General features: G+C 49.8%; 2 protein-coding genes across 7 annotated transcripts in view; one reads left to right on the forward strand and one right to left on the reverse strand.

Moving 5' to 3' along the window:
- Csmd2 (CUB and Sushi multiple domains 2) overlaps positions 1 to 14737 on the reverse strand; it is a 542274-nt gene that overhangs the window by 300121 nt on the left and 227416 nt on the right. The gene's annotated exons all lie outside the window — the stretch shown is intronic.
- Positions 4635 to 5488, forward strand: Hmgb4 (high mobility group box 4). Its single transcript, XM_005318017.3, has one exon. It carries the CDS (start codon positions 4910 to 4912, stop codon positions 5486 to 5488), a length of 579 nt encoding a protein of 192 aa, XP_005318074.1. The 5' UTR covers positions 4635 to 4909.

Below are 14737 nucleotides of genomic sequence, written 5' to 3' on the forward strand. Positions count from 1 at the left end.
CAAGGACCCAAGGCTCCATCAATCTTTGATTGCCATGCCCAGAAGGTTGGAGGGTTCCTGGCCATAGGCTTCCTATGGGATCTAGGATAGTCAGAGCCCCAGTGATCTTGTTGTTGACATTTAGGGCCTGGGGTACATGGAGTGTGTGGTGCGGAGCATGCCCTGGCCCAGTGTCCCTCCTTGCCACACTTGAAGCAGGTGCCGGGTGTGGGTGGTTGACCTGTGGTGATGGGCAGTGACCCGAGGAAGCACCCTGCAGGGCCTGGGCGAGCATCTGAAATTTCTCAGTCTGGGGGGTGGGGTGGCAGGGCCTTGTTAGAGCTTTTTTAGTTTGGCCCGGATGTTGGGGTAGCTCTGCAAGAGAAAATATTTCTTAAGGACATGACGGCCATCTGGGGTTTCGGGATCTAGGTTATTGCTGAAGGGTTTTCGTAAGCCGATCCAGAAATTCCGATGGGGTCTCTTGTAATTTTTGGAAATTATCAGCCTTATGTGCCGCTTTTTTGAGCCCAGCAATAATACATGCAGAGAATCGGTCCCTACTCTGTATGTCAGCTTGTGTATAATCCCAGTCGGGAGTTTGATCTGGGGCAGCAAGTGGCCTCGGAGGGTGATTGGGATTAACTTGGTGAGTTTCGTCTGCATAGGCTCTGGCAAATTCCCAGACTCTGGTATGTTCCTCAAGAAGAAGAGTATTAGCCAATGACATATAAGTGAGGCTAAAGCCTGGAGGACCCACTGAAACTCTCTTATGTAAGTGGTGGGATCTGTGGTGAATGAGCCCAACCTTCGCTCGAGTTGCGTGAGGTCATTCATAGAGAACAGGATACGTACCAGGATAATGCCCTCAGGTCCAGCAACCTCTCTTAAGGGGGCCATGGTTTGTGGGACTAAGGAGCAGGACCTAGTTTGGGGGGAACTAAAGGTGTCAGCCAAGTCAGGGGGAGCACCTAAGGGGCTGGACGGAGCCGATGGGGGAGGTCGGTAGGGAGTGGATTCATCTGCCAGATAGGTCAGGGTGAGAATGAAGAAGAGAAAAATCCTCAAACATAGGGGAACTCCTTCCACTTTTTCAAGCGTTTGCAGAAGTTAAACAGCTCTCTGAGAATTGCAGGATCTAGGGATCCTCCTGGGGGCCATTGACTTTGATTGTCTAATTGATAGTAAGGCCAATCTTGTGTGCAGAGTTTAATAAGGGGGAGTCTGCAGGGAGGGAAGAAGAGGCCCCCATAGGTCAGGAGAGGGACAAGGGTGGCTAAGAGAGAGAGAGAGAGAGAAAGAGAGAGAGAGAGAGAGAGAGGAGTGCCTGTTCTTCCACCTCTCAGGACCTCCCGCTCATGAACCGGGTTCCAGAGAGTCCACTGTGACCGTGAAGGTCGTGCTGGGGTGCGTTCTCTCCACCAGATTGGGCGTCAGAGGTTTGCCAGATGATCACAGTGAAAAGCCCCTGTGTAGCCCGTCTGAAGTTGGATACCTGATAGGGAGCTCACCTACTGAAGAGCCAGCGTTGTGTGAGTAGTAGCAGCGCTCCAAAGAGTGGACGAGGACGGCAAGCCTTGAGAGAGGGGGGCCCTCGAGCAGCGAGGCATTCCCCCTCCCGGGTCTTGGCACCAATGAAAGATCGAACAAGCCTTGTCGTCGTTGGAGAAAATGCCTGGTTATTGAGGAACAGCTCTGCATATTTATAGAGCCGGGGGTGGTTTGACAGTTATGACAGTTTAACGGTTGAAGGGTTTGACAGTTGGCATAGGGTGCTTTCTGATTGGTGGGTAAGGATCATGTGAGTCAGCAGGGCTAGTCTGATTGGTGGGTAAGAATCATATGAGCCAGCAGGGCTAGTCTGATTGGTGGATAAGGATCATGTGAGCCAGCAAGTCTAGTCTGATTGGTGGGTAAGGATCATGTGAGCCAGCAGGGCTCACCATTGGATGGCTCTTCTCAGGGACAGGGAAGTTAGTCTTTGGGGGGGGGACTCCCAACAGTGAGCCCCAGCCTACAGTCTATTTATATAAATATAGTTTTATTGGCACAGAGTCACAGTCATTTGTATTGTCTATGGTGGCTTTTGAGCCACCATGGCAGATTGAGTACTTGCAACAGAAACTCTATCTGCCCCTCTAGATCACTGTGCCTGCCTGGGGGTCATCTCATAATGCAGAGGCTTCAGACGACTCTTTCCAGGCCAGGTGTCTTGTCCCTCTCCCACAGTAGCAGGCATCGACTCTGCAGGCCACTCGAGGTTGTGTGACTTTGGGCACTTGGTTCTCCAGAGGCTCAATACCCTTCTGGTTTGGACTGACGCCTGCACAGTGGCAGCCAAGTGACATGGCACTTTTGGTCAGCAGAAAACAGATGGCGACTCAAATTAGAATAATTCCAGGAGTGTTTAATAAAGTGACGATCTACAGGGTGAGGGCTAGGTGCAAGAAAGTCACTGGATATATGAAAGTGGCAGAGTCCTCAAGGGCCAGTAGAAGCCTAGCTGTGATCAGCCTAGGCAGGAGGGGACAGGGGAAGGGAGCAATTCCTGAACCTGAAAGGAGAGTCATTTCAAGGCGACACCTTAGGAGGAGCAAAGACTTGCAGTTGGGGGAGGCATCCAGCTCCAGGTGACTCTGTGGGAAGGGAGTCAGCAGCACGAATACCCCAACTTCACCTTCCTCCATCCCTGATGTAATGGGGTCCCCATAGGTCAAACTGCAAGGGAGGCCACAGGGCATGGAGTCTTCGTATGGCCCCTGTGAGTCAGCTTCCCAGGATCGAGCCAAATAGAGAAGGGTAGAAAGGGAGTATGGAGGGGCAGACTGACACGTGTCCCTGGCACTGACTTAGAAAGCTAGGGATCAGATTCCCCAGCCTCCTGACAGAGGCACATCCGCATCTCCCTTGCAAGTTGGTAATTTGGCTTAACAGGTTGCCACAGCTTTGAACTCTCACTGCCTCCTCCTGGATCTGCCAGCCTCCAGATGGTTATCATGGGCTTAGTATTCCTGGATTGTATCCTCACGAGAGGGGTAGGAAGTTACGCACAGAAGCATAGACAAACTGTTCTGTGTGGTGTGCACGTGTGCGCGTGCACATGCACACGCATGCCTGCATGTGCATATGTGTATACGTGCCTAAGCAGTCTGATTAATCTGTGTCAACTTTAGCTAAAGTTCTGCCTCACGTCCCATCTTTGGATTTCAGGAAGAATCCCATTTATCTCTGCAGCCAGCTCAAGCCCAACAAACAGGTGAGCCGGTCTCTGGCCCCTTGGGAGAAAGAAGAAGAGTGAAAAAAGCTAACCAGGCTGGTAAATATCCCCAGAAAAATCTGCTTTATTGGCCAGATCCCCACTCTCTACCCCTGATGCCAACACACACATACACACATGCAGATTTCCTCCACTGGCGTCTGAGATGACAAAACTGTAGCATGTCATCTGGAGGGGCTTCCCTGGTGAGTTCAAAAGCTTAGTTTATGAGAAACCTAGGCTCACAGGGAGGAAGGGCATGGCTTAGGCAGCATGACCACCTGCAGCAGAACTGGGGCCAGAATTCAAGACTGGGGACTCCAATCATTTTCTTTTTTTTTTTTAAATGGAGGCCAAAAAATTGAAATTAATCATAGAGTTCTAAGAATGGATTTGGCAAAAATGCAAATTGTAATGTGGTTGTAGGCAAGTTTCCTTGTCAGGTTCGGCAGCGGAGACCACATATCTGGACCCTGGACCCCCAGGATACAGCTCTGGGCAGGCAGGATGAAGCATAGGCTTGATAGACAGTGCCAGTCAAAATCCACACTCCCAGCTGTTAATAGCTGTCTTGACCTTGAACTTGTTATTTCTCATGTCAATGAAACTCAGTTTTCTCATCCTATAAATATGACACTATCACCAACCACAGAGTTGTATTAAATCCAATTCCACAGTAAGCAAGTACAGAGCAGGGTCTGAAGGTCAGCAAACAACACTTTTCTTGTCTTTTTCTTCCAACTGGAAGCTTCCTGAAATATTCTTTAAAAAGACAGAAGCCAACTAGTTTGAGTGTGGCAGTTAGAGCTTTGTGCTCTAATGATAAGGAACGGGGGTTGGGGGGGGACCCTGCCTGGGACCGTGGGGAGGCTTCCGAGGTGTCAAGAATGCTACTGCATTCTCATGGACTTGAGGGTAATTAATAAAACCACAAGTTTCTCCTCCCTCTTTCCCCTCAAATTTCTTCAGAGAAATGAAGAGTTCAGACTCATAGCCGGAGTGCTCAGGTTTTAAATTAGACAACTTTGTCCTGACAGGAACAGAGTCACACCTGTCATAGCCGATTATTTTTAGAGTTACTACTAAACCCTTTGTACAGCAGGAGCTGCCACTGTTCAAGGCAAACAGAAAGACTTCACATTTTATCATGACAGCTCGGGGGCCGTCCACCCCCTCCTGTTCATTATTTCCAGCCCGTCTTTGGAAGGGATGATGCGGCATCCTGACACTCTTACAGTGAGGGAGGCAGACCCTGGTTACTACACCCAAGAGATTTAAAGCCCTCAAAGCAGAGGAAAAACCCTCTGCCTCCAGGAAGCCAAGGAGGATTGTTCCCAGAGGAATCCGCAGCTCCATCCCTTGCTTTGGATAAACCATCAATCGCTCTGGAGAGATGAAAAATGACCCTTGTGGAACCAACCAATCAGAGCCCGTGTATGCAAATGCACGCAAGTGCGGGCCAGGATTGGCCCGCTTGCGAGTGACGTCACAATTCTCTTCCTCTGACCCAACAATAGGACCACCACTGAAAAGGCCAACCTGGGACTGCAGCTCTTCCCAGAGAGAAAAAAAATCACCACAAGGGGAGCACCCTGTATATTGCTCCTGGATGTGCCCGCAAAAGTCTCTGCTGTCCAAGGTACTGAAACCAGAAAAAAGCATGATCTTGTGAACATGGGAAAAGAAGTCCAGCTGAAGCCCAAGGTGAACGTCTCTTCCTACATCCACTTTTTGTTGAATTACAGAAACAAATTCAAGGAACAGCAGCCAAATATCTACCTTGGTTTTAAAGAGTTCTCTAAAAAGTGTTCAGAAAAATGGAGATCCATCTCAAAGCATGAAAAGGCCAAATATGAAGCCCTGGCCAAGCTCGACAAAGCCCGCTATCAGGAAGAAATGTTGCACTTCGTTGGCAAGAAGAAAAAACGTAGAAAACGGGACCCCCTGGCCCCCAGACGGCCTCCATCATCCTTCCTGCTCTTCTGCCAAGATCACTATTCCCAGCTCATGAGGGAGAACCCCACCTGGTCAGTGGTGCAGGTAGCAAAGGCCAGTGGGAAGATGTGGTCTACAGCAACAGAGATGGGAAAGCAGCCATATGAACAGAAAGCAGCTCTCTTGAGAGTGAAGTACTTTGAGGAGCTTGAAGTCTATCGGAAGCAAAACCGTGGCATGAAGAAAATCCTGGCTAAGAACCAGCAGAAAGGCAAACCTGAGTTGGGAAAAACGGATACATCCAGTCCAAAAAAATAAAGTGCCATTGAACTCTACCTTCCTGGCCCTGGTCTCATGAGTGGTGTTTGAATAGCTGTTCCCACTTGTGTTGGGGAATTGAGTGGCTTTGGAGAGAGGTTGGGACTGGGGGGTGGGGGCTGGGCGGTGGCTTGGAGAACAGGTGGCAGCAATGTGTAAATGATGTGGAGCAGAGATGTGAAGGTCAGAGTCACGAGGCAGGAGCCCCAGGTTCCCACTGGGTTGGGGTCAGGTGTGGGAAGACTACCAGACCCAGCTCTGGTGGTGGGGGTGACAAGCTGGAGCACAGCTCATGGTTCCACTCCAGGTCCCATCAGAGAAACATGACAAGACTGTCAACAGGAGTGCACCCCATGGTGGCACCAAGTCCAGCAAAGGTTAGGCAGCTGGACTTCAGACCCAGGGTTCCTCCAGTCCTTCTGGATACCAAGTCTCCAACAAGACTTAGCTTCCCTTAGTGGGCCAGGATGAAACCCCAGGGGTGTCCCTAGTTAGGATGAGAAGAGAGGCTGATTGGAAGGCAGCTATGCTCACCACTCTACCACCAACCCAAGAGAGGCTGATTGGGCAAAATAAAATGAGGTCCCTGACTACAGCTCCCAGACCCGGAGCATGTTGAATATATAATCCCCTGGCGCCCACTCCTCCTCTCCATCACACACAGCACCCCAACTTCCTTTTGTGACTCCCTTCTGGGACCAAGGCTTGATGAGAGGACTGAATCACTCTGGCCACACTGACTCATGGGCATATGACCCAAGCTGACCCGATTAGAGCAGATCTAGGGCTTTGTGTAGGAGTCCTGGGAAGGGTGGTGCTCCCAGAGATGCTGCCAGCTGCCAGCAAATTGCCACCCAATAGCCTAAGACCAAGGCCAAAATAATGGAGCCTCTAGGCATCGATCCTCCTGGACATGACCCTTAAGATGCAACTGAATGTTTCTCTCTTTTGAACCTAGGATGGCATGAGTTAGGTTTTCTGCTTCTTGACGGTAATTTGACGGGAGCAGGATGGTACTACAAGTGTCTGAAGAGTAACTGGATTTTTTTTTTCCCCAGGCCACAATACACTGTGGGTAACGTTTCATTCCAATCAAAGTAGATTGAAACAGAATATTGTGAAATGGTTCTTTTGACTTCCTGATATCACAAAGGCTGGTCTCAGATGCTGAGCTGATTTTCTGTCCCCGAGTTAGGTATGTGGCATACTTCCCCGATGCCATGCCTAACCCCACTTTCTACTCCACGGCACCGTTTGAACATTGACTTCCAAAATAAAAGTAAAAATACATAGTTTCAAAATGTCTTTTAGAATTGCGTGAGCCATAAGGGATGAGAGGTAAAACAAGAACGATTTAGAAATTTATTGTCTGGAATCAGGCTGGTTAGGGAGGCTTCTCAAGTGCCAGGTCCCGTGTTGGGCATGGGGAGGCGCCACGTGGACTGCTGTTAGGTCCCTGTCCTGCGAGAACTTTCCTTCCAGTGACAGAGATGGACTTGGCCTGAATCACAGCACTCCAAGGCACAACGAGGAGAGTGAATGCTGGGAGGGAGTGGGGACCACTCCTGACCCCACCCTGAAGTCTCCACGGCAGAAGCAGCCTACTCTCTTGGCAATGTGTCCTGGGCTGGCAAAGCTCTTGCTCCCCATCACCCCCCAACTGCTGTGCCAACTCAGTTCTGCTTCCCCTCCAGCCCATCCTCCACCCTCTCAGGAGACACCCTCATTTTCTGCTTCATTGAGTAAATAGAGATCATCAGACTTAAGTGCTCTGTTTTCTTTCTCAAAATGCACTTTACCCCCTTCGTTTCCTGTGGTCTCAGGTCTCCTGGGGCACTCTAGCCCTCCTCTAGCTACTCCCTGCCCTTCCTCTCTCAGGCCTCTGCTCCCCACTACAAGGATGCTGAGCCTTTGGTCTCAACTGGGCCCAAGTTCACTTGATGTTTGTTCCAGTCTTCACACTGGCAGGACCTTGGGCCAATGTGCATTGCTCTGAGACTTTAGCTTCTCATCTGTGCAATGGGATGACACCTGCCTTGCAGGCCATTTTGGTGAATATGTAAGCGTATTTGGCACAGTCCTGAACACCTGATAGGTACCGTGGTTGATACCCTCTAGGGTGGCAGTTCCATGATTCCCCCATCTGGTGTCTACACCATTGTTTGACCCCTTCCCATTAAATGTGGGCAGAACTTTTCACCTAACTTTTAATCAATAGAGCCTAGCAAAGGAGAGGGATGTCACTTCCCTGGTTATGTAATGGTATGTAATACCCCATCTCACTAGCCAGTCTGCCCAGAGATTCTCCTTGTGGTTCAGTGAAATAAGCAGCTGACTTTAGGAAACCCACGTAGCAAGAAATTGCAGGGACGAATCTCTAGCAGCCAAAGGCAGCCTCAGGTCTACATCCAGGGGAAAAAAAAAAGAAAAAGAAAAAAAATGAAGAAGCACTCAGCCCTGCAACGGCCAGAATTCTAGATGCTGCAGCAACCACACAAATGGGGCATGGATCCTGCCCCAGTTGAGCCACCAGCTGAGAACCCAGTCCTATTGGACACCTTGTTTGCAGCTGAATCCAGCTGTTACTGGACCTCTGACCTGCAGAAGCTGTATATGTTTACACATGTAAATGTTTAAACAATATAAGCAGATATTTTTAAAAATTCTAATAAGTTATACATGACAGTAGAATGTATTTTGATACATCATACATAAATGGAGTATAACTTCTCATTCTTCTGGTTGTACATGATGTAGAATCACACTGGTTGTGTAGTCATGTATGTCCACAGGGGTAATAATGTCTAATTCATTCTATTATCCTCCCTAATCCCATATGCCATCCTGTCCCCTCACTGCCCTCTGCCTAATCCAAAGTTCCTCTATTTTTCCCTAGCCACCCCGCCCCTCTTATTGTGAATTAGCATTCGCCTGTCAGAGAAAACATTCAGCCTTTGCCTTTTGGGGATTGAATTATTTTGCTTAGCATGAGATTCTCCAGCTCTATCCATTTGCCTGCACATGCCATAATTTCTTCAACTTTAAGGCTGAGTAATATTTCATTATGTATATGTAGCACATTTTCTTTATCCATTCACCTGTTGAAGGGCATCTAAGTTGATTCCATAGTTTGGCTATTGTGAAGTGAGCTGCTATAAACATTGATGTGACTGTGTCACTGTAGTAAGCTGATTTTGGGTATAGACCGAGGAGTGGGATAGTTAGGACAAATGGTGACTCCATTCCAAGGTTTCTGAGGTATCTCTGTAATCCTTTCCAGAGTGGTTGCACCAATCTGCAGTCCCACCAGCATGTATGACTGTACCTTTCCCCCTCACATTTAGCCCACTAGGTTTGTGGCAACTTGTTACACAGCAATAGGTGACTAATACATTGTTCCATAAACCCAGCTTCCTCCATTCTCCCTCTAGTCTCTACCCGACCCCTTTAGTTTCCCTTCCTTGAAGGTCCCCCCAACACCACAGTGCTAACTAGACCCTGTCACTATGCAGTGGTTCCCGCGGGCTGTCTTGTTTTCCATCGGAACTGTGGGCCCTTGGTGGGCAGCAGCTGGGGCTGCACCTCTCCTCTCTAGAAAGAGCCCTGGGGCCAGTGCTCTCTGGTTTCCTGTGTGATGAATTATGGGAATGTGGGGGACTAAGTCAGAATTCTGATGACCATGTGTAGCGCCCCCTGCTGGAAATCAAGTCCATAATAGTTCTTTATAGAGAAGAGGAGGGGAGGGTGGGAGTCGGCCAGCCCCTAATGACCACAAGGTCCTGAGAGTCATGGGGAAGAGGGAAATCAGGCAGGGAATCCGGAGCAGGGCTGGCTTTCCAGGTCTACTCAGCTGGGCACGGGGACCCTGATTTTTGGAAAAGGAGGGAGAGCCTCTGGGCCCACTGTCACCTTGATGATCAAATCCCTCCAGTCTAATCCTTCTCTCCTGTGTTCACGCAGTCATGAATTGATGTATGCATTCAATAAATATTTATGTAAATTTTATGCCAGCAACAAACCAGCGACTGCTCTGGTGCTAGGGATACAGCAAGGTCCCTGATCCCCGCATTCCAGGGAGGGAAGGAGAGACAACAAAGAAGTCAATGAATAAACACATCAGATCAATTTTTGGACTTTCTTCAAGCACTCTGAAGAAAATCAATGAGAGGAAAACTGGAGGGCACTCGGGATGGGCAGGCAGAGGCTCTCTGTGGGACGATGTTTGGGTTTAGACTTACAGGACAAGGAGCCAGAAGTCTGAGGAAGAGCCCTTCCATCAGCAGGGGAGCAAGTGCAAAGGTCCTGGGGCTTTGTATAGGAGTCCTGGGAAGGGGTGGCATATGAGAGGGACAGAAGTGGGAGCATTGGTGAGATGCCCTTGGACAGGTGCAGGCCTTGGCAAAGGATTCGTTTGGGAACCTAAGGGCAACAGGAGTCACAGAGAAGTTTCAGCCATGGGGGGCAACTTCCACCAGACCTAATGACTAGCTAACCCGGAGGATGTGTTAGAACTCAGAGGGACCCCCTGCCCCAAGTTTGCAGCAGCACTTCTGAGAGTTGGACCAGACACTTCCAGGTGACACTGGAAGGTCCCAGGACCAGAGGACCCTTCTCCCTCTCGCAGTCCCTTGTGCACTCCCAGAGGAGGCTGCTTGTGAGCTCAGCAGGAGCTGACGGGGCTCCGTCACTCCCCGCACCCTCTCTCTGTCCTCTCTCGTGCTCTTTCCCTCTCTGTCCTTAGCTGCAGAGTGTATTCAGATCTACCTTCCAATCAGTTCATCAGCCATAAAGGTGACATGCTGATCCTCCCCTGGCTTTCTCCTGCGTCTGCCAATGGATTCCGCGCTTGAGAGGGAAATAAGTATATTTTATCGATTGGGTTTCCCTCAAATCCCAACAGAGACGTTGATCCCAGTTGCAAAACAATCCAATGGCATCTGGGTGGCGCGGTCACTTTGGGATCTTGGATTTAGCCTCCGCTGAAAAACATCAATTGCTCGGGGGCAAAAAGGATCTGTTCCCTCCAAAGACTGGAGGTCAGGTCTGGGTAGAGGGTGAGGTCACCAGGATGAGGTCACAAAGGCATGGCGCCCCTGTCACGTGACCTCCCACAAACAATGCCTGCCCTTCAGGCGTGCCCAGAACAAGTCACCGGCAGGGACTTCGTTACAAACGGAATCTGGTGTGGAAAAACGTCACAGGAAGGTGGGGCCTGCCCTGGTCTCTGAAGGATGCTTGAGAGCAGGTGAGAAAAATCCAGAAAGGGAGTTTCAAGCAGGAGAAAGATCGAGGCTAAAGGCCCAGTGGAGATGGACATGGGTCAGAGCTGACCCTGACCTCTGGGTTGGGTACCGGTGACCCAATGTGCACGGACTGTTACCAGCCAGCCCCTGTCACGGTTGCTGAGCGATAGCCCACCCCGCCCAGGCTGAGTGTGTTTCTCCGAGTCTCCGCCGGACAGTGAAATGCTCCAGTGGGGGCTCTTCACCTCTGGGGGTCTGACGTGGCATAATCAGGCCATCGAGGCCTCACCGGTCACACACAAGCTTCTGGAATGTTCCCAGCGTCCTCATCTCCTGGCAGTTACACCCTGGCGCACTCCTGTCCCTGAAAGGACCCAGAGACTGGGTTCTCATGAGTAGAACAGGGCAAACGTGTGTGGGGGTCACTTTGGATCCTAGGCTGCGGAAGCCTGTGGCTTTTCTCGCACACCTGCTGGCAGCAAACTGACATGTGGACAGCCGTCCTATGGAGAGATTCGTGTGACAAGGACCCGAGAGTGGCTTCTGGCCAACCCTCGTGAGCACCGTGGCCCACAGTCCTGCAGCGTGCGAGGCTCGGGATCCTGCCAATACCCCAAGGGAGCTTGGCTGCGGACCCCTCCCTAGGTGAGCCTTGAGGTTCCCACAGCCCCAGGGGACACCTGGGCCACAGCCGTGTCACAGACTCAGCTAAGACACACCTCATTCCCAACACACGGAAACCAAGCCATGTTGTCTCATGTCACTACTAAGGCTTGGTGGGATTTGTTACAAACTGGAAGAGGGGGTGCACGTAGACTTTGGTATCCAGAGAAAGATGGCGTCATGATAGACACCTAAAAATGGGAGATGGCTTTAGGAGGAGGTGACAGTCAGAGGCTGGGGGTACCCTGAGGTTTGAGAAATTCCCCCCCTTTCCTCAAAGGCATCACTCACAGAAATCCCAACTTTGAAGATGCTTCTGGTGGAGGCTCGAAGGCAATGAAGAACATGTCATTGGAAACCGGAGGAACAGGGTCCTTGCTATGTGGTCAGGAAGCTTGGTGACAATGTTGTCTGCACTTGGAGAAACATGGGCCAGACACACTTAGGAATCTAGCGACAGAACGCGAGCAAAGTGGATTTCTTCTGGGTGTTGATATGAGAAGACAAGAATCGCTGTCCGGCAGAAAGACGCCAGGATTTGCTAGTTTTGAAAGTTCTCAGTCCTCGGAGATAGCAAAGGATGCTAAAATGAAAAAAATGGCTCTGATGCTGATAAGAATCGGTCCGAAGACAGCGCCGAAGGTGTGACTGTGTAGCCTTTGGTTGAGGTTTGCAGGAAGATCAAAGGAGTGTCGTGTGTTGTCTGCCACAGGAAGGACTCTAAAGAGATCAAGGTGGGCCTGAGCAATTCTTCATGATCAAACCACAGGGAGGCCGGGAAGAAAAAGAGCTCTGTCCTGGTCCCCTTCACAGGAGGCCTAGGTCAGGAAAGAGTGTAATCTAAACAAATTTGTGGGTGTGGCCTGTGCAGAGTGGGACTCTCAATGAGATTTACAGGAGACCAACAATGTTTTTGAGAAAACCATCAGCAGAAGAAACACTGCAGGCTGCGATCGAAAGGAACAGAGGGAGAGAGCACAAGATGAAAAGGGGCGTCGGACACAGGAGTCCTGGCAGGAAGCTGAGGAACCATGTCAGCTTCAAACACTTTCATGAGAAGGGAAGGGCAACTCAGAGGGAGGGAACCAGAGCTTACAAGGTGGAATTAAGAGTCACAGAGAATTAGTCCCTGACTTTGAAACCTCATCAAGAAACTTGCAAAAAAACTTTTCTGGCTGGATTTCAAAATTGTTACGGACCAATGACTTCGTGAATCACATTTTCCCCTTCGTGGCCAGGAGTGTCAGTACCCATTACCCTCTGTCTGTCCTACGATTGTAGGTTGAGTACCTGAAGACAGGTAATGTATCTCTGGTTGCCAAGTCACCAAATCCAGAGAGAGAGTTTTCTGGAGCCCCCACTTAGGAGGCACATCCAAGAGCTTCATCCACATCTGGACCTGCTTCAGATGTTGAAAGTCTGGACTTGCATGTGATGCTGTCAAGAAATGAGATCTCTAGAGGCCTTGGGAAGGAGTGAAGGTGAGTTGTAGGTGGAAGAGGCCACAATCATTGAGAACCAGGGTGCAGGTGGTGGTGAGCAGATTCAAAAATAACTAAATGGGCCCCATTCTCTGGTATCCATGCCCAGTGCAATCCTCTGTCTCTGTGTGGGCTAGAAATAGCAACTTGTTTCTAGGGGACAGAACACAGCAAATGTGCTGGGAAAGGATGTCACCTCTGATATTAGGTCACGAAAGGCTATGACCTGTGTCTCATTCTCTCTGGCTTGTTCTCATACAGCAAATGGCTGGGCTAAAAAGCTGCCCCATGGAAGGGAACTGAGGGTGGTCCCCAATCAACAGCACCGAGGGGTTAAGCCATGCAAACAACTGTGTGGGTGAGGTTGGAAGCAATCCTTTCACCTGTTAAGTGACCACAGCCCTGGTGCACACTTTGAACGCAGCCTTATGAGAAATTCAAAGCCAGAGAACCCAACTGAGCCACACCTAATGGCTGGCTCACAGAAAATATGAGATAAGAAATGTTGTTTCACATCAGTTACACATCCACTTTTTTACATACTAGCATATAATCCATTTGAATCAAATGTATGAAATATGTCAAGAGCTTTGTACTGTTTTGAAGAACTAATTAAAAAAAAAGAAAAAAAAAAGAAATGTTGTTTCATGCCACTAAGTTTTGTGGCAACTTGTGACATGGAAGTAGACGCCTAATACCCCCACCCCAAAGTCTAGCTATACTGTATTTCCTCCAGAGACACTCTCTGTTCTCTCCTAGAGCCCCACGGCCTTTGAATATGCTATTTCAGGCCAAGATCATCCTGTCTATGCTCAGGTTTCAAGTATCCCTTTGTCCAGGAAGCTCTTTGACCTTCCCACCCCAGCCTGGGCCCTCTCAACAGGTTATGCAAAACCAAATATCTGTAAGTCCACACATAAGGTCAATGTGTAGCACATGGTGACCACTGACTGTCTCTGCAGCTGGTGGGGGAGGGCAAGAACCTCGCCTTCAATCATCTCAGTATCCTAGAATCTAATGCAATATTTCACAGAGTAAAATAATTTATACAATAGCAAACTTTCCTTGAGTGCCTACTATGCTGTGCCCCACTCTGTTTGAAGCAATTTAATATAACTACCTTAATTAAAAAAAAATAAAACTAAGAGGTAGGTACTTTTATTTGCTGCCTTGTTTGTGAGTTACTGGGGATCCAACCCAGGGCCTCGCCCATGCTAGGCAAATGCTCTACCATTGAGCTACACCCCAGCCAGTAGTTAATTTGAACACCCTATGTTGCAGACAAGGAACTGGACTCTCATGGTTGCTGGGAAATGAACACTTGACCCACGAGAGACGCTTTTTTCCTCCTGACCTTTGCCTGGCAGAGGCCGGTCCCCCTCCTGTCAGGACCTCTTTGCAGACACCAGATTGGGGCCTGAGTTCTCCCTGGACTGGACCCTGTTCTATGCTCCACTGGTTACCTAGTTAGGTGTTTCCAGCCTGGACCCGCCTCTTGGTGCCTGTGCAGAAAGGCTTGGCTGGAGCCCAGGAGTTTGATGCTCACCCCAAACCACGCCTCCAGCTCCTGGCTGGCAGCAGCGCCTGGCTCCCAGGCACAACGAGCACTTTGCTCTCCTCACACCCTGTCATTACAAATCACAGAAATTCCCCAACACCCGTGTTCAAGCGAACAGATGCGGATCTGTATTTTTAATGCATTATCTGCAATTAGCAGCCATGGGCTTGGAAGGACCTTGGGGTCCCTGGGATGGACCCACACCGATGCAGCTGGCCAGGGGGCGAGGGAGTTTCCATTTGTAGACCCCTTGCTCGGCCAGGGAGCCGGAAGGGGGCCACTGCAGAGGATCCGGCCACTGTTA

The sequence above is a fragment of the Ictidomys tridecemlineatus genome, chromosome 11, assembly GCF_052094955.1.
Source record: "Ictidomys tridecemlineatus isolate mIctTri1 chromosome 11, mIctTri1.hap1, whole genome shotgun sequence".
Classification (NCBI taxonomy): Eukaryota; Metazoa; Chordata; class Mammalia; order Rodentia; family Sciuridae; genus Ictidomys; species Ictidomys tridecemlineatus.